The sequence below is a fragment of the Chiloscyllium plagiosum genome, chromosome 1, assembly GCF_004010195.1.
Source record: "Chiloscyllium plagiosum isolate BGI_BamShark_2017 chromosome 1, ASM401019v2, whole genome shotgun sequence".
NCBI lineage: Eukaryota > Metazoa > Chordata > Chondrichthyes > Orectolobiformes > Hemiscylliidae > Chiloscyllium > Chiloscyllium plagiosum.
In genome coordinates this window covers 64,530,468-64,555,467 of record NC_057710.1, presented here as the reverse complement: position 1 = coordinate 64,555,467, position 25,000 = coordinate 64,530,468, and the positions used below count along the sequence as shown (strand labels likewise).

At 40.4% G+C, this 25,000-nt stretch overlaps 1 protein-coding gene across 1 annotated transcript in view; it reads right to left on the bottom strand.

Annotated features, from left to right (window-relative positions):
- Positions 1 to 25,000, bottom strand: part of parp8 (poly (ADP-ribose) polymerase family, member 8) — a 361,099-nt gene that overhangs the window by 190,761 nt on the left and 145,338 nt on the right. Inside the window, exons 5-7 of the mRNA XM_043688244.1 lie at positions 18,192 to 18,262; positions 15,611 to 15,688; positions 2,585 to 2,679 (exon numbers count right to left, since the gene is read on the bottom strand). Of these exons, the coding sequence (XP_043544179.1) occupies positions 2,585 to 2,679; positions 15,611 to 15,688; positions 18,192 to 18,262 (244 nt within the window). The remainder of the gene's footprint in view (positions 1 to 2,584; positions 2,680 to 15,610; positions 15,689 to 18,191; positions 18,263 to 25,000) is intronic.

The following is a 25,000-nucleotide window of genomic DNA, read 5'->3' as shown; positions in this document are numbered from 1 at the left end:
CTTTTATTGTTGGGATATTACTCATATCTTCCACTGTGAAGACTGATGCAAAGTACTTATTAAATTCTCCTGCTATTTCCTTATCTCCCATCACTAGGCTTCCAGCATCAGTTTGAAGTGGCCCAATGTCTACTTTTGCCTGTCGTTTGTTTCTTATGTATTGAAAGAAACTTTTACTATCATTTCTAATATTACTGATTAGGCAGCATCCAAGGAACAGGAGAATTGACGTTTCGGGCATAAGCCCTTCTTCATGCTAATAAAGCTTATGCCCGAAACGTCGATTCTCCTGTTCCTTGGATGCTGCCTGATCTGCAGCGCTTTTCCAGCAACACATTTTCAGCTCTGATCTCCAGCATCTGCAATCCTCACTTTCTCCTCTAATATTACTGGCTAGCCTACCTTCATATTTGATCCTCTCTTTCCTTATTTCTCTCTTTGTTATCCTCTGTTTGTTTTTGTAGCCTTCCCAATCTTCTGATTTCCCAGTGCTCTTGGCTTTATAGGACCTCTCTTTTTCTTTGATAGATTTCCTGACTTCCTTTGTCAGCCATGGCTGTCTAATCCCTCCCCGGATAATCAATCTCTTCTTGGGGATGAACCTCTGTACAGTGTCCTCAATTTTACCCACAAACTCCTGCCATTTTTGCTCTACTGTCTTCCCTCCTTGGCTCTGCTTCCAGTCAATTTTTGTCAGTTCCTCTCTCATGCCCTCATAATTACCTTTATTTAACTGTAACACCATCACATCCGAATTTGCCTTCTCTCTTTCAAATTGCAGACTGAACTCTACCATATTATGATCGCTGCTTCCTAAGTGTTCCCTTACTTTAAGATTGCAAGCATCGTGCTGGTTTGCTCTTCTACTTCAGGAACATGCCCAGGAGTGCAGCCGTTGCAAGATGAAACCACGTTTCAGACCACAATTGACAGCAGTGATCTTTCATTGAACAGAAGCAATGTCTAAACAAGGGTCTGAATAGACGTATATTCAAGATAGATGATAAGAACACAAGAATCGTGTGATACTGCAGAAAATAGTAAAATTATTTCTATCAAAACTAAGAATTTTTTAGCAAAAAGCAATTAGTTTTATTTAAATAGGCTTCCTCTATAAATTTCAGTATTTTCTATGAATACTTACACAGATCTTTTGGTGCTTCTAATAGACACAAATTGCAAATTCTGCATTCCTGATACTTAAGCTTTGTATTCTCTGTTGAAGTTACAAGTATCATAAATACAAGCACCCCTGGGACAAGGTTACAGCAAATAGATCATTTTATATGTTAAATATTTTTTAAAAATTATTATGACCTGTAGGGTTAACAAAATGTTATAATTCAGTTAAGTATTATTCAGTAGCTGTGTAATAACATCTAGGCATGCTAATAAAGATAACTGACATTTATTGCTTCAGAACAACATTAGGGATAACATTGGGGAGTTGTTATCTTCTCCAAAAGGAACAAAAATATTCTATTTTGGAACACAAAGCCCTGTACATTTAAAATTACCCGAGTTTTATATTTATATTTTGCTTTACAGACAATCTATCAATGTAACATTATAAATTGAGTAATGAATGTCGGGAAAGATATATTTTTTTTCTTTATAATCAGTTGGCTTAGTAGCATTCAGTCACATCAACCATATTTAAGAATTGCAATATTTTTTAAAAAGCTAAATATAAGAAATATGGTCTGACTGCAATAAGTTACAGACTCAGAAAGTATCTCTTTGTGAGCACATAAACAAAAGACCTGAATTTGGCATTATTCAATGTAGTACTCCATTTCTGGGAATGATCACAGGGTTTCTCAGACCAAATGGCTAGGCATTGTGGACTGGATTGCTTGGCACAATGAAGTATGAAGAGGTCGAGCTTTTGGCTGACAGCATTAAACATCATTAATCATTTTAACAAGCAGTTTATAATATCCTTTGGTAACAGCTATGATTGTTTACAATATGAAAGCTTCCATCATGGCCTCATCTTGCCTGGTGACATAAAAGAATAAGAGCAACGACAAGAGTAATAGAAAACAGAGTTATCAGCACTGTCCCTACATGCTAGCTCACACTATTTATAACATTCATTTTGACACTGACAAAAGTGATCCTGACAGTTCAAAGCAAGTGCTGAATAAATCCAATATTCAGCTGTTTTATTTATCTTTTAATAGTGTGAGATGATAAATTGCAGTTGGCCCATGTAGCAATAAACATGTCAGATACACTGATATCACCAAATGTCAGCATCCTTCAAGCCTGTTCAAAAAATTCTTGTAAGACCAGAGCAAACTATTTCCTTGCTGTGGCTACTTCTAAAGTAAGTTTCTGAATTAAGTTTCATGATTTGTTTGTTCCCTTTTCTCCCTTTTATTTCCTCAAAGTTGTCAAGAAATTGAAACAAAAAGGAACACAAGTATTGGACTGTAAGTAGTTATCCTAGCTTTGCAGTGGCTAACCCACAAATGCCTTCACATTAAAATATCACAACTTATTGTGATTATATTTCATCTTATTCTTTGTAATTAAAATGTTATTCATTAATAAGTATACATTATAATACTATCACTACCTGAGGGATACTGCTCCAGGCCCATAGATCTCTCTCACAGCTGCCAGGTCAGCTTCAAGTTGTGGATGCTTATGAAGTTCTCCATCATAGTTACCCTGAAACCATAAACACAACTGTGTTCACAAATGACTAGATTCCAACATTGTATGGCCAGATGCAACCAAGAGGTTAAATAATGCTCTTATTTCAAAAGACTAACCAAAACGTGAAAATGTGATTGTACAATTTGAATAATCAGAGGCACACAATCTATGTTTTGGCCAGGATAAAAACATAGTCCTGCCACATATACAATTGACTCAACCCTCTAATAATACTCTCGAAAGAAGCCAAAAAGTTTTTAAAAAGTCAATTTTGGAAGCAAAATAAGAAATTTCTCTTCAATTGTCAAACTGCATTGTGATGCCAAAATCATAATGAATGCCTGTGATATTCTGCCAGTGGTACCTGCTAATAAAATTATGTCCCAAAGTGTTTTACAGCCAATGAGTGCTTTTGAAGTGTAACTATTGTTGCGATAGAGAAAACAGTAGCCAGTTTATAAATAACAAGGTCCCACAAACACCAATGCGGTCATAACCCGGTAATTTGGTTTTAGGTGTACAGGGAGCTGTCTATTAAAACTGTAAACACAGTCTGAACAGCAGCGTTAACATTGTGAGTTGCACAATCAGGAAGCCCAGTGTCTGAAATAAACAGGCACTCCGCCTGTCCAAGGGAAGGATCCTTCAATAGTGGCAGTGGCTTGTCAGCCTATTGAACGCTTTACCATATTATTAATGCCACTTTGGTTGCTCAAAAAATGGCACCCTGGTACTCAAAGCTCTAAGCTAAAGACAAGAATATATCACATGGTTTATGATCTACATACACAGCCCAAGATTGCTTGTCTAAAAGCACAATTAGTCCAAATATTGTACTCCTCATCTATGCAAAGCTTTCACAAAACCTTACAGCTTGTTCTTTGCATATTATGATGATCTGTGCCTCAGGCACAGCCTCACGATACGATGCATAATGGAAAACATTGCCATATTCTCATCTTCTGAGGCCAAAATGCTCAATTCATTGTGAAGCAATCTAGCTCCATGATGCATCGTCACCTACTGGGTTCAAACTGTGGAGTGTCTATCACTGCATATGTTTATTCAACCCTGAAACTTGAGAAACTTTGCTGGGAAAAGTTGAAAGCTTAAGGTTATACACCTAAACCAGACAAGGCCTCTTCAAGCAAATCTCCTCTAATCAGCCCAAAGAGTGCAGTCAACTAGCCTACCTGGGTAATAGGTAGTGCTGTGCCTGAAGACAAGCTGCTCTCACTAACCAATGCCATTTACCTGTCTCCTTGGGATCATAAAATGAGAACCAAATTTTCATGGGGGATTGTTGGCCATTGTAGTTTTTAAAAGTATTTTGAGCATGAAAGTTAGAAAAGCCCATAACAAATGTACATTGCAACCAATGACATCAGGCCTCAAATATTGGTAATGCCAAAGACAGAGGTGGATCCATTTCCTAATGTGTTGGCAATGAAGCTATGGTGGAAGGGTTTGGGTGCATGCGGTTGTAAGCATTTGGGAAACTCAGAAGCAAGTGCAACTTGTCTGCCAATGTCATTTTAAGCCAACCACAAAATTATCACAATGACTGTTTTGACAATAAAGCCCATGTGAACTGATTTCAATACCAGTGCTTAAGGGAAGCATATGTTAGGTAGAATAAAATAGAGAACAGAATATTTGTTCAGAACTGTCAACACATCTTAGCAGCACATTCATGGGTCGGTACCTGGGGCTAAAAGGGCCATAATGAAGTACCCTTAAAGGATGCAGGGCTGAACATTGCCCTTATAGCTAACAGTAGAAGCACAGTGTCTACTCGTGGATTCAAACTGAAAACAATATTATGGTTAAAACAGGACAGCAAGCCTCCTAAAGCCTGTTCCAATTCATCAATGCTCAAACCAATCTACAGAATAGAATCCCTACAGTGCAAAAAGAGGATGTTCAAACTGACCTTCTGAAAAGCAGCCCACCCAGAGCCAGATCCCCCACCCATCCTGTAACCCTACATTTACCATGACTAATTCGCCTCGGCTGCACATCCCTGAACACTGCAGGGCAATTTAGCATGGTCAATCCAACTAACCTACGTATCTTTGGAATGTGGGGTGAAACCGGAGCACCCGGTGGAAATCCACACAGAGATCGGAAGAAAATGCAGACACCACACAGACAGCTACCAAGGCTGGAACTAAACTCCCTGGTGTGGTGAGGCAACGGTGCTAACCACTGAACCATCGTGCCATCTCAATTACCTTAAAAGTGCAAACATCTGTCTCTGACAAAGGACTTCTTCACCTCTCATCCGACTAACCTGCCAGTCACAGATTACCACAAAACTGAGGCACCCTCTCAACCTGAGACCTGCCTCAGCAGCACCACGTTCTCCCAGACAGGCTTGGCAGCATTCACACCTCCATTATCCTTATATGGATGATGCATCTAGATCTGGCCGATTTGAAGTCAATGCTTGAGAAGTATTGCAGATACTCTCTCATTGCCAGCAAGTGCAGGCTTTGACCCCCCTATCTGGTCCTGATCATTGTCATCAGGCTCTGGTAACATTGTTGAAAATGTGTTGCTGGAAAAGCGCAGCAGGTCAGGCAGCATCCAAGGAACAGGAAAATCGACGTTTCGGGCATAAGCCCTTCTTCAGGAATGAGGAAAGTGTGTCCAGCAGGCTAAGATAAAAGATAGGGAGGCGGGACTTGGGGGAGGGGCTTTGGAAATGCGATAGGTGGAGGGAGGTCAAGGTGAGGGTGATAGGCCGGAGTGGGGTGGGGGCGGAGAGGTCAGGAAGAAGATTGCAGGTTAGGAAGGCGGTGCTGAGTTCAAGGGAAGGTTAGGAAGGCGGTGCTGAGTTCGAGTGCAGGTTAGGAAGGCGGTGCTGAGTTCGAGTGCAGGTTAGGAAGGGGTGGTTGGGTTGGTTGGTCTGGGTGTCCCAGAGGTGTTCTCTGAAACGTTCCGCAAGTAGGCGGCCTGTCTCCCCAATATAGAGGAGGCCACATCAGGTGCAATGGATGCAATAGATGATGTGACACCCAGACCAACCAACCCAACCACCCATAGCCCAACACTTTAACTCCCCCTCCCACTCCACCAAGGACATGCAGGTCCTTGGACTCCTCCATCGCCAGACCGTGGCAACATGACAGTTGGAGGAAGAGCGCCTCATCTTCTGCCTGGGAACTCTCCAACCACAAGGGATGAACTCAGATTTCTTCAGTTTCCTCATTTCCCCTCCCCCCACCTTGTCTCAGTCAAATCCCTTGAACTCAGCACCGCCTTCCTAACCTGCAATCATCTTCCTGACCTCTCTGCCCCCACCCCATCTTAGCCTGCTGGATACACTTTCCTCATTCCTGAAGAAGGGCTTATGCCCGAAACGTCGATTCTCCTTTTCCTTGGATGCTGCCTGACCTGCTGCGCTTTTCCAGCAACACATTTTCAGCTCTGATCTCCAGCATCTGCAGTCCTCACTTTCTCTTTGGTAACGTTGTGCCAGATTCAACCAGGCATAACATTTCAAGGGTTTTCATGATGAGACTACCATTTTTGGGTGGCACGGTGTCTCAGTGGTTAGCACTGCTGCCTCACCCGGGTTGAATTCCTGCCTCGGGTGGCTGTCTGTGTGGAATTTGCACATTCTCCCAGTGTCTGTGTGGGTTTCCTCTGGGTACTCTGGTTTCCTCCCACAATCCAAAGATGTGCTTGCCAGGTGAATTGGCCATGCAAAATTGCCCATAGTGTTAGATGCGTTAGTCAAGGGTAAATATAAGGGAATGGGTCTAGGTAGGCTACTCTTCGGACAGTCGGAGAATTGTTGGGCCGATGGGCCTGTTTCCATACTGTAGGGAATCTAATAAAAGCAAAAGTTTCCATTTTACAGATTTGCACTGATTATTTTCTGAAGCTACCTTAATAGCTCATCTTCTGAATAATTCTAGAATGATTGACAGCAACTTCTAGATTTTTGTGCAATTGTGTGCATGAAAAATAATACTGGTGAATGATGGCAGTTTTACTGTCACTCCCACCACAAACCCCAGGTTCCTTTGCTTCAAATTATACTTAACACATCGACCAAACTAACCTTCTGTCCTGTCACACTGTTTCCAAAACATGCTGTACCATATACTAATGAAATCATTGCTCTGAATTAACAAGTTTCCATAAATGCTGAAATATCATTGCTTGATATTTCATTACAACCTCAGTAAGTATCTTATTTCAACAGTAACAGAAGCTGCCAATTTGAGCAGCAATATTAGTTTTGATATCAAGCACAGGCAGAACTCTGGTGAACTGATTGTTGAAGGCATGGATGGATACTGCTTCTAACTCACCAGCACAGTCACTATGTTTAAAACCACACTTAATGCTCACCAGTGTCCAAATAGCGCAACATTATTACCCCAGTTACTGGGAAGGGTTCACCGCATACAGGCATCCTGATTATAGCTGGAACTTCAGGAGTGGCTTTACCCATCTGAAACTTCCTCTCAGGACGTTGGGGCTTTGAGCTTAAAAATGCCCTTGAGACTGTTGCTGCAGGCTTTAATAGGTCCTTTACTTATATAAATTATATAAATTGGTTGCAAATCTCCAGTGGAAAAACATGAGCTCTCAGAGCTGATAAAGTGCCATTCTTCATCTTTCTGTTAGTGTTGCAGCACCATTATTGGGATACAGCTTAATATTTCGATAAAAGTGCACTGAACATTTACAGAAATGTAAACATATTCTTCATCCATCGGTAATAATTGTGTCGGATGACATCAGCCAGTTAATTGATTCAAACCCCAATATGTCTGTCATTATTAAAAACAGAAAGTGCTGGAGAAGCCTAGCAGGACTGGCAGCATTTGTGTTGAGAAAAACAGAGTTAATGTATCACATTTTTTCCAGAACTATAATGTCTGGCTGTCCTTTTCAATAAATCTCTCTTTACAGCAGTATTACTGTATCATAATACCTAAATATTCTTGAGCACATAATTTCACATTTTTAATTAATTCTTTCCAGTCTATTACTTACACCCAAACATATGGTTCATGCTTATCTCAGTTCCATTCTGTCTCTACTGCTTGCCAATTCACACCAGTTCCCTGTTTAATCTCTCACACGTTAACTGCCAGCCACCTCTTCACTCATATAGACACAAGGTTTTTTCATTACAGCAGCACCATCAGTTGCTCTAAAGAACCTTCTCGAATGTAAGACCGCCACAGGGATGGCATTAAAGGTCCAAACTGTTAACTCAGGAGTTGCATTCTCTCCACTTCTTGTCGAATATGTTTAGCTCTTTGACTAAAAGCACTAATGATTCCTCCACTCCATGGCGTCTTGCGTTTTCTTCAATTGCTCATCGAAGCCTGACATTTTAAGTTTCAAGTTCATGTTTCTTTGAGTTAACTCACTCTAATCTCTTAGAATATGATCAATCTAAACTAGTTGCTTTCCCTTAATTATATTTACTAACAATCTGTCCTGTTCCACCATCCTGAACACTTTTTAATTGCTCTTGTACTCTCTCCAACTGACCCACTCCATCCTTCTCCAGAACCACATTTGACAACTTTCTGGGATTCTCAAGTTTCATGTTTGAGCACCATAGAACAGACACTAACTCACAGTCTCAATTTTTCTCTTCTTTAAATCTCTACTTATTCTTATGATGAGGAATTCCTTCTCTTTGGACAATACACTCTTTGTTATTCCAGCTCCAGTTCTTCTGTGAAATACCATCTATTGACAGGATGGTTCACAGCTACTTAAATGGGTGATAACTGCTCCAGCTGTTAACTATTTATCTTGATCTCTGCTTTACCACCATTGATTCTTTCAATTTTCATCGCATTTTTTTAACATCACTTTTCATTGTCACATCAACAAACATAAGCATTATACAATGACTCATGTTAACTTGGTAGAAGACACATCTGAGAATGTAGCTTTTAAAATTGAAAATAAAGGTTAACTGGAAACTTTATTAAAGATCTAATTTCCAAACTTAGTCTCAAATGAGAAGGAAACAGAATGAAGAATATGTTTACACTTCTGTAAATGTTCAGTGCAGTTTTATCGAAATATGATGTCCCAAATTAAACAAAGGTGCATTTCAGTGTAATTCTGCTGTTTATTTTGTTAATATCATTTCTAACGTATTTACAGTGAAATATTTCACTTTGATGATGTTTTTCATTTGCATGCAATCAGATAATTGAGTATGATGCACCCTGTGGTATTAAGCAACTTGTAATCACAGTGTCAGACTCTGTTTGGCTTGTCCTATAATAGTAGTGTTGTCCCAGTCAAACTCATGTTGCTTGTCATCTGCGTGTGTGGCTACTAAGGATAGCTGGTCGTGTCGTTTCGTGGCAAGTTGGTGTTCATGGATGCGGATCGTTAGCTGTCTTCCTGTTTGTCCTATGTAGTGTTTTGTGCGGTCCTTGCATGGGATTTTGTACACTACATTGGTTCAGTTGTGAGTAGATCGCTAATGAGTCCTAATGAAAGGGGTCTGGCATTGAGAATAATTAATGAGACATTGGGGAGGTTGGGTTTCCGTAAAGATTGGTAATCCAAGATGGAGGACGGGAACATTTTTTGGCTGTAACAGGCTGCTCTTTTTTTGAGGTATTTTAGGTGCTGGAGGTGACTTCCTCAAATTCCAGGAGCAGCAATTACTGTTTTATAAGCTGTTGCATTGTTTTGGAATTTTGAAAACGAAATCAAAACAACAGCACTTTTAAAAGGGAGACAGACAAAGGCAACAAGCACGTGGTCTATAAGGGGGAGAGAGAGAGAGAGAGAGAAACCCATACTGCTAACTGACACAGCAGTGAATCTGCGCAGTTACTGCCTTTGCTGTTTAAACTCATGTATGGCCAGGCATCGGAGTGTGTCAGTGGAAAACTTAACAAACAGCGGAATTCACAACTGATCTTGGAGGAACCTGTTTGGGAGAAGTCACAGCACAGAGACAAGTAAATATTTTTAAGGAAAGCCTTGCTGTAAATCTACAATAGTGGGTAGAGTGAGTTCTTTCTTGATTATATATTTTTATTGGTATCTATCTCTTTATTAAATTTAAAAAATATAAGCCTTAAGTATTAAGTTAGCCTAGAGCAGTGTTTGTAGAGCAATAAGACAGTGCTATTTTCTAGGTCTGTAGATTGGAAGAAGCTAAATGGCCTTTAGTGGAGTGATATGCTCTTCTTGTTGGATATAGGAGCTTCAGGAGAGTTTAAGGATTAATGAGGATTATATTTGCAATAAATGTTGTTGGTTGTGAATCCTATCATATTGAATGAATCGGTTGGAGCAACAGTTGGAAACAATGAGGCCATGACCTGAGGGTGTGATGGTTGGCAGTTATAGGAAGGGAGAAAAACCGCAGATACAGTCAGGTAGATGAGTTAACTCCAAGAAAGGGAAGAGAGGTAGGTGGGTAGTACATGAGTCTTCAGTGGTTATCCCTATTTTAAACAGGTAGGATGTTTTGGAAAATGTAGGGGGTGATGGACTTTCAGGGGAATGTAGTATGAACAGCCAAGTTTCTGGTATCAAGACTGGCTCTAATGTAATGAGGGATACGTTGGGTTCCAAGCAATCGATTGTGTCAGGGGACTCTCTAGTCAGGGGCACAGACAGACGTTTCTGTGGCCAGCAGAGAAAAGTCAGAATGGTGTGTTGCCTCTCTAGTGCCAGGATCAAGGATGTCTCAGAGAGGATGCAGAATGTTCTCAAAGGGGAGAGGGACCAGTAGGAGGTCATTGTATACATTAGTACCAATGACACAGGAAGGGAAAGGATGAGATTCTGAAGTGAGAATATAGGAAGTGAGGCAGGAATTTAAAAAGGATGTCCTCGAGAGTAGTAATATCTAGATTACTCCCGGTGCTATGAGCTAGTGAGGGTAAGAATAGGAGGAGAGAGCAGATGAATGCATGGCTGAGGAGCTGGTGTATGGGAGAAGGATTCACATTTTTGGATCGTTGAAATCTCTTTTGGGGCAGAAATGACCTAAACAAGAAGGATGGAATGCACCTAAATTGGAAGGGGAATATTATACTGGCAGGTAGATTTGCTAGAGCAGCTCAGGAGGATTTAAACTAGTAAGGAGGGGGGTGGGACCCAGGGAGATACTAAGGAAAGAGATCAATCTGAGATGGGTACAGTTGAGAAAAGAAGTGAGTCAAACAGTCAGTGCAGGTAGAAACAAAGCAGAGAACAAGGTAGGACTGATAAATGAAACTGCATTTAGAGTCATAGAGATGTATAGCACGGAAAGAGACGCTTCAGTCCAACTCATCCATGCTGACCTAGTATCTCAACCTAATCTAGTCCCACCTGCCAGCACCCGGCCCATATCCCTCCAAACCCTTCCTATTCATATACCTATCCAAATGCCTCTTAAATGTTGCAATTGTACCAGCCTCCACCACTTCCTCTAGCAGTTCATTCCATACACGTACCACCCTCTGCGTGAAAAAGTTGCCCCTTAGGTCTCTTCTATATCTTTCCCCTCTCACCCTAATCCTATGCCCTCTAGTTCTGGACTCCCCAATCCCAGGGAAAATACTTTGTCTATCTATCCTATCCATGCCCCTCATGCGTTTGTAAACCTCTATAAGGTCACCCCTCAGTCTCCGACACTCCAGGGAAACAGCCCCAGCCTATTCAACCTCTCCCTATAGCTCAAATCCTCCAACCCTGGCAACATCCTTAGAAATCTTTTCTGAACCCTTTCAAGTTCCACAACATCTTTCTGATAGGAAGGAACCAGAATTGAACAAAGAACAAAGAAAATCTACAGCCCAGGAACAGGCCCTTCGGCCCTCCAAGTGTGAGACAATCCAAACCTACTGTCTAAACCTGTCACCCAATTCCTAATCATCTGTATCCCTCTGCTCCCGACTTGCATCTGTCCAGGCGATTCTTAAATGAATCTACTACCTCTGCTGGCAATGCATTCCAGACACCTACCACCTCTGTGTAAAGTACTTGCCGCGTGTATCCCCCTTAAACTTTTCACCTCTCACCTTGAAAGTGTGACCTCTCGTTATTGGATCCTTCACCCTGGGAGAAAGCTTATTGCTATCTACCCTGTCTATACCCTTCATGATTTTGAAAACCTCAATCAAGTCCCCCCTCAATCTCCTTTTTTCTAATGAAAACAAACCTAACCTACTCAACCTCTTTTCATAGCTAACACCTTCCATACCAGGCAACATCCTCGTAAACCTTCTCTGCACATTCTCCAAAGTGTCCACATCCTTTTGGTAATGTGGCACCCAGAATTGTCCACAGTATTTTAAATGTGGCTGAACCAATGTCTTGTACAATTTTAACATAACCTGCCAGATTTTATACTCAATACCCCGTGCAATGAAGGCAAGCATACCATATGCCTTCTTGACCACTCTATCCACCTGTGCAGCTACCTTCAGGGTACAATGGACCTACACTCCTAGTTCTCTCTGCTCATCAACTTTTCCCAAGTCACTTGCGTTCACTGTATAATTCGGTCTAGAACTAGACTTGCCGAAATGCATCATCTCACACTTGTCTGGATTGAACTCCATCTGCCACTTCTCCGCCCAACTCTCCAGTCTATCTATATTCTCCTGTATTCTTTGACAGTCCCTTATGCTTTCTGCTACTCCACCAATCTTCGTGTCATCTGCAAACCTGCTGATCATACCAACAGTGTCGTCTTCCAGATCGTTTATGTATATCACAAACAACAGTGGCCCCAGCACTGATCCCTGAATATTGCACACAAAATTCCAACACTGGCCTAACCAATGTCCTGTACAGTCCTGTTGTAATCTGAGGTAACCTTCTTCACTGTCCACTTCACCTCCAATTTTGGTGTCATCTGCAAACTTACTAACTATACCTCTTATGCTCACATTCAAATGATTTATATAAATGATGAAAAGTAGAGGACTCAGCAATAACCCATGCGGCACTCCACTGGTCACAGGCCTCCAGTCTGAAAAACAACCCTCTACCACCACCCTCTGTCTTCTACCTTTGAGCCAACTCTGTATCCAAATGGCTAGATCGCACTGTATTCCATGAGATCTAACTGTGGGGAACCTTGTCGAACGCCTTACTGAAGTCCATATAGATCACGTCCACCACACTGCCCTCATCACTCCTCTTTGTTACTTCTTCACAAAACTCAATCAAGTTTGTCAGACATGATTTCCCATGCACAAAACCACGTTGACTATTCCTAATTAGTCCTTGACTTTCCAAATACATGAACATCCTGTCCCTCAGGATTCCCTCCAACAACTTGCCCACCACCGATGTCAGGCTCACTGGTCTATAGTTCCATGGCTTGTCCTTACCATCTTTCTTACACAGTGGCACCACATTTGCCAACCTCCAGTCTTCCGGCACCTCACATGTGACGATTGATGATACAAATATCTCAGTAAGAGGCCCAGCAATCACTTCCCTAGCTTCCCACAGAGGTCTAGGGTACACCTGATTAAGTCCTGGGGATTTATCCACTTTTATGCATTTCAAGATATATACATTTGATAGAGTTTTGGTGAGTTGCTGCAATGCATCTTGTAGATAACATACAATGGCAGCAGTGTGTATCAGTAGTGAGGGAGTGACTATGTGAATTGTTGGATGGGGAGCCAATCAAGCTTTGTCCTTGACAGTCTCAAATTTCTTGAATATATTTGGGGATGCACTGAACCAGGCAATTGGAGAATATTCATGACTGGTAACTTTCAGATGATGAATAGATTTTAGGGAGCCAGAAGGTGAATTACCTGCCTCAGAATTCCCAGCATCTGACTTGCACTTGTCGCCACCTTATTCACATTATTGAGGAAGGCAATGATCTATGGTATTATCACTGGACTATTAACCCTGAGAGCCAGGTAGTGTTCTGAGGATCATGTTTTGAATCTCGTCATAGCAGAAGGTGAAATTTGAATTCAATAAAAATCTGGAATTATAAGTCTAATGATGACCATGAATCCATTGTCGATCATCGGAAAACCCCCTCTAGTTCACTAATGTCCTTTGGAGAAGCAAACTGCCATCTTTACCTGGCGTTTAATGTGACTCCAAGTACACAGCAATATGGTTGATTCTTAATTGCCCTCTGGACAATAAATGCTGGCCAAATCAATTACACCCTCATTCCGTGAATAAAAATGATTGGATCATCCTATTGAGCTTCTAGTCAATGGTAGCTTTTAGGATGGTTGATAATGAGGAATTCAGTGACGGTAATACCATTGAATTTCAAGGGGAGATGATTAGGTTTTCTCTCTAGTTAGAGATAGTCATCGCTTGGCACGTGCACATCAGTTGCTGCTTAACAGGTGAACTGTGAATGTTGGTCTGTTTTGCTGCATATGGACTCTATTTGCTTCAGTAACCGGGGAGTCGAAAATGCTATGGAACATTGTGCAATCATCAGTGAATATCTCCACTTCAAATCTAATGATAAAAACAGCTAAAGATGATTGCTCTTAGCACACTATCCTTAGGAGCTTATGTAATGATGTCCTGAGACTGAGCTTATTAATCAAGACATAGCAATAGAGACAACTTGCCAACCAATTAGCACTCTCCTCTGATACAGTGTGAATTTGTATTAATGTGCATGGTCGTGATGAGTGTTAGACTAAAGTTTTGACAAAACATATCATTTTTCAGCAATAGTGAGTATCTATTTATTCATTCAGACTAAACAGAAGTTTAATTTTGAATTTATCACTGTCCTTTTCAAATTCATGGCAATTCATTTTAAAAGTGATTATTTTACCATTACATGTTGTATAGGATGACTGATTATTTCTATATTTTTGTGTAACATTTCATAAATCATCATCTTGATATTTTATTCAACACCATTAATATTTTAGTATTCAACCAAGTCAGATTTGGTAAACTATCATTTCAATTTTGCAGTTGTTTTTAATTGTAGGTCATATTTTTCATTATTAAATCATGTTAGAGCATTTTAAATGAATTATTAGATTTGAGATTAGATTTGAGACAGTGTTGTAAATGAAGTAAACAATGTTAGATTCAGATACAGTATTTTGTAGATGGATGACAACTCCAACAGAGTATCATGACTGACCCTATCCTTGGACTTAATATAAGCACGTCATGTAATAACTGACAATGTTACTTGAATCATACATCATTATCTGCCTAATGTTCAAAGAGACAGTGATTTGCCTTTTTGAAAGCAGTCAGCGTAAGTCTTTGCTTTAAGGTCGCACATTTAAATATAAAATAACAAAACCGCCAAAAGATTAATATTTTCCTTTTATGTTCTTTGCCTGAAGACAGGTGATTGGCAATTATTTGTGTAACTTTGTATTTTGTTTGCATTTTTACTATGGGTAGGGCAAGGAGGCACACCCTGAACCTATCTCAACTGGTACAGGAATTGAACTCTGCGCTGTTGATGTTAAGCCATTCCTGATGAAGGGGTCTTCCCTGAAATGTCAACTCTCCTGCTCCTCGGATGCTGCCTGACCTGCTGTGCTTTTACAGCACCACACTCTCAACTCTGATCTCCAGCATCTGCAGTTCTCATTTTCCCCGCTGTTGGTGTCGATCTGATCTACTCGCTAACCACATAGACAACTTAGCAAACAGGCCGCTTGAGAATAAACCAAACAAGTGAAATATATTAAGCTGGGTTCTGTCGATCATTGGCTGGAATCTACTTTCAGTTTTCCATTTTGGTTCTTACTCATATTATGACTGTAAGACATTAAACTGCTTTTTGTTTGCTTTCTTGTGTTTATAAGCTAGTCTTTAAGAAAATACCAGCTCCAATTCCTGTGCATCAGATAAGACATAAGAATTTCCACACATTTAGTGTGCACACCACTATACTTCTTTCTTAAATCCCTGGATATTCCACTGGTGAGCAATGAATAACAGGAAGCCTGTTTACCTGACCCACATAATAAAATTCTTCTGAATCATTGTCTCCTTCTGAATCCTCTTCTATTGTGCAGCTGTGTCTGGACTCCTATGCACAATCAGAACAAAAGAAGCAGTCAATATCACACTAAAATTGGAAGAATCAGTTACTTGTTCTGAAGATGTTCAATACAGACAAAGTAACAAAAATAAAAAATAAAAAAATTGCACAGATGTTTGACAGGAAGCCTGAGATGAGACCATAGCTTGACACTTTCGGCTGACATTCAAAGGCTATTACTCTCTACACAGGAGTTTCACTGTGAGAACTAATCCACCTCGCAGGAGAAACACATTTTTTGAGGTGAGAAATAACAGAAGCAGAGGAACTGAATTTGCAGCTGTCACCAAGATGGTTTAAATCCACTCAGACCACCTAGATTGAAAGAGAACAGCACAAAGCTAAGATAGAAGGAAAAACTAAATAAAAAGATAAGATTGTCGACGAGCAACGGCAAGCACTTAAAGAAAGAATTTGCAATGAATATATACTACTCTAAGGGTCAGATTCATTGAAGAGAATTATCCAAGCAAAGCTAACTAGAGGAATGAAAGCAAATCGACGTTTCGGGCATAAGCCCTTCTTCAGGAAATTACTGTGAGAGGGCCTGAAGAAGGGCTTATGCCCGAAATGTCGATTCTCCTGCTCCTCGGATGCTGCCAGGCCTGCTGTGTTTTTCCAGCACCACATTTTTCAACTCTGGTACTCCAGCATCTGCAGTCCTCACTTTCGCCTAGTGGAATGAAAGGTAATGTTCAATCAAAGGAAGAGCCTTATAGTGAAGAATAGTAACCTTGTGTTTAGGAGTCACAGTAATCATAGCTTCTGACTTGCTCATGTAGCGGTTGTGTTTTTGTGGTGAGTCCTATTACGTTTCAGGTCTATGGTAATCCCCAGGATGTTGCTGATGGAGAGTACAGTGATGGTAACCTCATTGAATGTCAAGTGGTTAGATTGTCTTTTATTGAACATGGTAATTTTCTGGCATTCATGTGATGCGAATATTACTTGCCCCTGTCAGCCCAAGCCTGGATATTGACAAAAAAACTGCAGATGTGGAAACCAAGGCAAGCAAGCAGGAGTCTGGAAGGACACAGCAAGCCAGGCAGCATTTGAACATGGACTACTACAGTATTAGAGGAATCATGAATGGATCCAAATACTGTGCAATCATTGGCAAACACTTCTACCTTATGATAGAAGGAAGATCATTAATGAAACAGCTGAAGATGATTATGCCTATGATACTACCCTGAAGAACTACTGCAGAGTTGTTCTGAACCTGAGATGATTGACCTCCAACAATCGCAATTATCTTCCTGTATGGCAGGTATAACTCCAACCAGTGGAGAGCTTGCCCTGATACCAACTGATTCCAGTTTTAAGAGGGCTCCTTGATTCATACTCAATGTGGCCTTGATGTTGAGGGCTATTACACTCAGTTGAAACTTTATTGCTGGAACAGCACAGCAGGTCAGGCAGCATCCAGGGATCCAGTTCCCTGGATGCTGCCTGACCTGCTGTGCTGTTCCAGCAATAAAGTTTCAACTTTGATCTCCAGCATCTGCAGACCTCACTTTCTCCTCGGCTATTACACTCACCACACCTCTGGAATTCAGTTGTTTGAACCAAGGCTGTAATGAGGTCAGGAGCTTAGTGGCCCTGCCAGAACCCAAACTGGGCATCACTGAGCAGGTTATTGCTGAGCAGCTGCTGCTTGATAGCACTGCTGATGACACCTTCCATCATTTTACTGATGATGAAAGATTTATTCATTTGTTGAAAAGTTTAAGAATATAAAAGATAAAAGATATAACTGAAATAGAACACTGAGCCCTAGGACACTAATCCTGCAGAGATGGCCTGGGACTTAGATGACTGAGCTCCAACAACAGCTATCTTCTTTTATGACAGGTATGACTCCAACAGTGGACAGTTATCCCCTGATTCCCAATGACTCTGTTTTAGCTGAGGTGACTTGATGCAGTAGCAGGCGAAGGACTGGAATCTATTATGAGGAATATAGTAGGGCAAAGGTACAATTTAACCTGGTGAGCATATTTTAATGATTGTGCCTGACATGAATTATATGTTATGAATAGTTTCCTGCTGCTTGGATTCGGGATCCAAAATGCACCTTTAAACTGCTGCCAGAGTACTTCCCAACTTATATTCCATTATCAGGAACAGATATTTCAACTTCCATACAATGAAGTTCCCCTCCAACCTTGCTTCGCATTCTTCTGTATTTTGCTTGATAACTCTTGGATTCACATAGGAATATAACATTCAGTTATTGGCAAGGTTGAATCAGATGGAGACACTGACACCACAATTATAGGAAATTTCTGTTTGGCCTGGTTAAATACATTTAGTTTGTTGTTTCACAATAGTGAATGGTACAGAGCAGAAAGTACATGTGCAATACAAAGTAACATTATATGACTTGGATACAATAGCTCTGTGTGGAAGACAAATCCATGTTCTACTCCACTTAACTTTCAGACAAGCTGATGGAAGCGTTTGCTTAAGGTGTATGAATGGCACATACCTGACACCTTTCATTGTGCAGTTTTGTTCTGACCGACAGGCAACTTGTGGCATCATTATTGATCCGTAATTCTGAAAAATAACAGAGGAAGTTACAATCTCCAGCTCATGATGGAAGCAAAACACATCAGTAGTATTTCTACTCTGCAGCACTTTTTTCAGAAAAAGTTATCTTCGCAGAGAAAAAAGAGAGAATTTTATGCATTAAAAATGATTTTTTTTGTAAACCTTTTAAATACTTCACAAATAAACTCTAGATGTCTTTGTTCTTGTAATACATGTTATTTACTTTTGTTAAAATATGTCAAGTATTAAAACTTGACATATTTTGTACCTGTGTTGAAAGGATTTTTGTTATTCTTTCTTCTGAATGGGTGGTTAATAGACATTAAAGTGCCAAGGTGACAGATTGAAGGCCATGTGCTCATATTTTAAGTGGAATTCCACAGCAGCATCTGTGTTTTAATATGCTAAGAAAGTATACCATTGTTCATTGGTGAATTAGCTCATGGCATTATATGGCTAGCTTGTAGTTTAAAATAATATGAAATAGAGTCATAGAGATGTACAGTACGGAAACAGACCCTTCTATTCAACTCATGCATGCTGACCAGATATCCTAACCTAATCTAGTCCTATTTGCTAGCACTTGGCCCATATCCCTCTAAACCTTCCTATTCATATACCCATCCAGATGCCTTTTAATGTTGTAATTGTACCAACCTCCACCACATCCTCTGGCAGCTCACTCCATGCATGCACCACCTTCTGTGTGAAACAGTTGCCCCTTAGGTCCCTTTTAAACATTTCCCCTCTCACCCTAAAGATATGCCCTCTAGTTCTGGGCTCCACCCCTCCAGGGAAAGACCTTGTCTAATTACTATATCCATGCCTCTCATGATTTTATAAACCTCTATAAGGTCACCCCTCAGCCTCCCATGCTTCATGGAAAACAGCCCCAACCACAGCACAGGTTCAATTCCTGTTCCAGCTGAGAGACACCTGGAAAATTTATTCTTGTCCTGACCTGCCAAATCAACACTGACAATTACTGTCAAGTTCAGCATATAAGCTGAACACATACCTCTTCATACAGATTCAAAAGTCAATATATATGTAAAACAAAGTGATCACTATCCCTTACTGGAGACGCCGACAGCTGGAGCACGTCAGAAGAAAGCACTCTATAAAAAATCTTAATTTATGTATTTTGTCAGAACAGGAAACTTCATAGAACCATACAAGACACCGAAGTATAGATAACTTATACTGTTTCAACTGAAGAAAGTCTGAAAATTGAAAAGTAAAATTTGTCCATTGCACCTGTTTCCACAATTATAATGAACATTTATTATTCAGTGTACTGTCTTGTCCAAACTATGCAGACAACGTAATTATCATCAAAATACTGTACAACAGAAGATGTCACCCTTTAAGATTTTACACGACAAGTAGTGAGACATGCACTGGCTTAATATAAAGCCTGATTGACATAAAGTTGATAAACATACATCTGGAGCCAAAAGCTCTCTGTTGAGATCTGCCGTTATGTAGCTATTATAACAAAATGTTTTAAAAGCAGAAACTACAACAAGGAGAAAACAACTTCTTTCACACTTTACTTTTCAGCATCCACCTTGTCAAAGGCACCATTGCTGTGGTCAGAATGTTTTGCAGACAACATTGGTTAGAAATAGTTTTAGTTTATTGCCCTCAAATCAATACCATTGGCTGTTAACCAAATTTGTTGACTTACATAACAAGGAGGCAAAAGTGAGGACTGCAGTTGCTGGAAACCAGAGTTTAGATTAGAGTGGTGCTGGAAAAGCACAGCAGGTCAGGCAGCAGCTGAGGAGCAGGAAAATCGACATTTTGGGCAAAAGCCCTTCATCTCTTACATAACAGTGAGTTAAATGGATGCAGGTCCTTTCACTTTCTCTTTTTTTCTTTCCTTACTCTTAAGCTCAGAAGTTATATTTGAACTTGCAGTGCCAGGAAATATGTGGATGCACTGCCGGCCAGTTACACCCCAGCACAATCATTCTTTTCATTGTAAAAGCAAACTCCAGCTGGGCATATAACACATGGCAAATTTGAAACCTCATCATGAAAATTAAAGTTAATTTTGAGGAAATGAATAAAATATCTTTAGTGTTTGGCAGCAATTGTGAAGCTCACCTGCCAGAGGTGAGAAATCAGGGCATTATACCAGACTTTAAGTGAATTTTTTTAATATTCATTCTTGGGACCTGAGCATCGCTGACTGGCCAGCATTTATTGCCCATTCTTAGTTGCCCTTGAGAAGGTGGTGGTGGTGAGCTGCTTTGTAGAAACACAGCAGTCCATGTGCTGTAGGTCGACCCACAGTGTCCTTTGGAAGGGAATTCCAGGATTGTGACCCAGTGGCAATGAAGGAACAATATCTAAGTCAGGATGGTGAGTGGCTTGAAGGGGAACTTGCAGGTAGTGGTGTTCCCATGTATCTGTTGCCCTTGTCCATTTAGATGGAAGTGTCATGGATTTGAAAGGTACTGTCTGAAGGTCTCTGATGAGTTTCTGCAGTGCACCTTGTAGATGGTAGACACTGCTGCTATTTGCATCTGTGGTGAAGGGAGTGGATTCTTGAGCATGTGGTACCAGTCAAGCAGGCTCCTTTGACCTGGATGGTGCCAATCTCCCTGAATGTTGCTGAAACTGCAGCCATCCAGGCAAGTGAAGGCTATTCCTTCAGATTCCTGACTTGTGCCTTGTGGACAAACTTTGGGGAGTCAGGAGGTGAGTTATTCACTGCAGCATTTCTAGCCTCTGACCTGCTCTTGTAGCCATTGTATTCACCTGAGTCCAGTTGAGGTCTGGTCAATGGTAATCTCCAGGATGTTGACAGTGGGGTATTCAATGATGGTAAAACTATTGCAAGTCATAGACTACTGATATCCTGGAGCTGACATGACTGGCCTCCAACAACCATAACCAATCTTTCTGTGCACCAGGTATGACTCCAACCAAGGGAGAGTGTACCACTGATTTCCATTGGTTCCAGTTTATCAAGGGCTTGTTGATGCCACAATGAGTCACATGCAATCTTAATGTCAAGGGCTGTCACTTTCACCTCACTTCTGGAACTCAGCTCTTTTGTCCATGTGTGAACCAAGACTGTAATGAGGGCAGGAGCTGAGTGACCCTGATGGAAATCAAACTGGGAGTCACTGAGCAGGTTATTGCTGAGCACATGCTGTTTGATAGCACTTTTGCTGACACTTTCCATCACTTTACCGATGACCATGAGGAGATTGATGGGGAGGTAATTGGTCTGCTTTTTATTGCCCCAGGAACAGGAGCTTTGGATAACAGGGTGGGTACCCAGGTGATTTTCCATATTGTGCTGTAGATATCAGTTTTGTAACTGTATTGGAACAGCTTGGCTAGGGAGTGGCAAGTTCTGGAGCACAAATCTTCAATACTATTGCTGGTATGTTGTCAGGGTCTACCATTTCTTGATATCACATGGACTGAATTGAATTGGCTGAAGACTGGCATCTATGATGCTGGGGACCACTGGAGGCAGTTGAGATGAATTATTCACCCAGTACTTCTGATGAAGATTACTATGTACTGGTAGGACTGTTTTGTATCATCTGTGCATATTAAGAATACTCCATATCCTCCAATTCTAAATGTTATTACAAATTTAATTTAATACATTAAAAGAAAGCTTAAAGATCACTTAACTTTTATATAAATCTCCTTTTGTCCAGATTCCAAAACTAATATTAAAATGGCTCCACCTACATGGCTTTACAAAGTTATACAATTGACAATATTCACATTGCCTTATGGCATCTAGCATAATGAGTGAAAACATTGCTTTAACAGTGAATTCCAAGGTTCTTCGCTACTGAATTTAGTTGTGTGTAATGTCTATGTTTGTCCTACCGATGAACTACAAATTAGGCCCCTTAAGTTTTCTGTCATTCAATAAAATCATAGCAGATCTGATTACTTCACATTCCCACAACTTTTCACTCCCCAGCTCATCAAGAAATAGCTAAATACCAGCGATGCAATCTGATGATCAGTCAACCACTTCATTACGTGACTATTAGGATGGTAGACAGGAAATGAGATGGATTTAACTCCTTCTCTGGACAGTATTTCCTACATGTACACATCCCTCTAGCATAACCATCCATTCAGACTGGATACTGTTGCCTGAAGTTGGGAAAATATTATATTCGTAGGCTTTTGGTATTTATTTCCACGTCAACATTTTCTATTTAAATGATGTTTATTTAAGCTCCAAAATTTGATTTACAAATTTGCGCCTTTCCCAAAATTGGTAATGGTGTCGTCCATGTTGATATGTGATTGTAATACAAGGATTACATATTATACATACATTTTGATAGGATAATTGGGAGATGCCCTAAAAAACAAAGCATATCATTTTAAGAGGGGTGCAGGAACAGGAGCTTTGGATAACTTTTGGAACCTGTAGATTTAGGTGCAAAAACCATGAAAGGTAAAAGCAAAGGTTGAGGAAGTATTTAACAAAATATGCAAGTTTCTTGGTTTCATAAACAGAGGAAGAAATAACAAAACATTCTGAGAAACCTTACAAATTGCTGATTCAGCCTCAAATAGAATGTTGTGGCATGCAGACATCACACTTTAAGAAGGCATTCTAAGAAACGCAAAGATTCTCGAGAATGAAGTTCTTCTTTACTGAAACTAATCATGTGAATAGTTTAGAGAGACCGGGCCTGTTTTCCTTGAAGCAGACATTAATTCCTGAATTTTCATACTGCTGACTGTGTCGGAACAAAGGCAAGGGGTGGGGGGGAGGTGAAAACTTTAGAAATTATGTTGCAACCCAATTCTGGCATTTCTGTTCCCATCTCCAGCATCCCCAATTTTCTCTAATGCAGGATAAGAGTGTGAGTCATAAATCCAAAGACTACACTCCCAATGCAGGCTTAGACCTCTCCTCATCCAACACAATTTTTAGAGAGTTAGAAAAGCTTCTCTTTGACTTGTGGTTCACAGATCTCATAGCAGTTATGATTCTGGATTCAGGAACTTTTGAAGGATAAGTAACGAAAGGTTCTTGCCCATGTCTCCTCCTTGCAACCCATGACAACCTATGTCCCTCCATCCATCCCCATGACCTCTCACACTAGTTCATGGCATTTCTATGCCTATCAACTAATGTATACACTACGCAAAACCAATTAAACCAACAATAACAAAAGCAAAGTTGGAACTGCTTAAAAAGTCACTCAATTTTTTAAAAACTCTGTTGTTGTTCCAACTAAGAAAATTTCCCTTAACTAAACCTTTAATGTAACAAATTAAGAAGCAATAAGCAGCTGATATATTTTCATAGTGTACAAATAACCATTGAACCATGGCTTAGCTGAGCATTTAGACTTAAGGATTACTTGAGTGATCTTCTCCAAAATCACTATTACTTGAGTGAGTGAGTTTATTGACAGAGATGCAAAGAATATCGATGGTGTTATGATGTCACAATATGTGATCTTTTTTGTCAATGTCTCTTATTTGCGCAGGTTTATGAAATGTCAAAAGCTAATGAACATACAGCATTCTTATTCAGAACAGGAGTTAGCCATGTGACCTCTCAAGGCTGCTCCACTATTTGACAGGATCATGGCCAATCATATTATGGCCTCACATCTATGTTTATTTCTTTCTTCTTTATCATTGGACGCCCTTGTAAATTCACAGTCTATTTATTTCAGCCTTTACAATATTCAATACAACTGAATCCCACTATTTAAGAAAGGAGAGAAAGAGAAAGCAGGGAACTACAAATGTGTTCGCTTCATGTCAGTAATACTGAAAATACTGAAATCTATCACAATGATCCGCTTGGATAAAAGCCAACACACCATATATCTTCTGAATTGCTTGTTGCAGCTGCATGTTAACTTTCAGTGACTTAAGAACAAAGACACTTGTCTCTCTTTGGACATTAGCACTCTCCAATCTCTCACCATGTTTTGTAGACCTCAATTCCTTCTACCAAAATGGATAACCTCACATTGGATTCACATAATATTCCACCTGTCACATTTTATTCCTGTACACAGGCTGTTCAACTCCTTTGAAGCCTCTTTGAATTTGTTTGCAACTTCTATTCCTACCTAAGTTTTGCTTCATCCACAAACTTTGAGATATTACATTTAGTCCCGTCTCCAAATCATTTGCATGGATCATGAACAGCTGGGGCCCATGCCTTGATTCTTGTGGTACTCTGCTAGTCACAGTCTGGCAACCTGAGAATGATCCATTTATTCCTATTCTCTGGTTTCTTTCCAGTAACCATCTTCAAGACCTGACAATGTGTTACTTTGTAGCTCATGTGTTCGAACTGTGATACTAACTTCAAAATCCTTCTGAAAAACCATTGATTCCCCCACTCCATCTTCACTCCCCTGTCAATGGCATCTTCAAAAAACTGTCTTAAAATTTTGGCTAGATGGCACCTGATGTATTGCATGCAGTTCTGGTTCCCCGACCAAAGGAAGATACTTGTGTGTGCAGCATAGCTTAGAGTCATAGAGTCATACAGATGTACAGCATGAAAAAAGACCCTTCGGTCCAACCTGTACACGCCGATCAGATATCCCCTCCCAATCTAGTCCCACCTGCCAGTACCTGGCCCATAACCCTCCAAACCCTTCCTATTCATATACCCATCCAAATGCCTCGTAAATGTTGCAATTGTACCAGCCTCCACCACATCCTCTGGCAGCTCATTCCATACACGTACCACCCTCAGCATGAAAA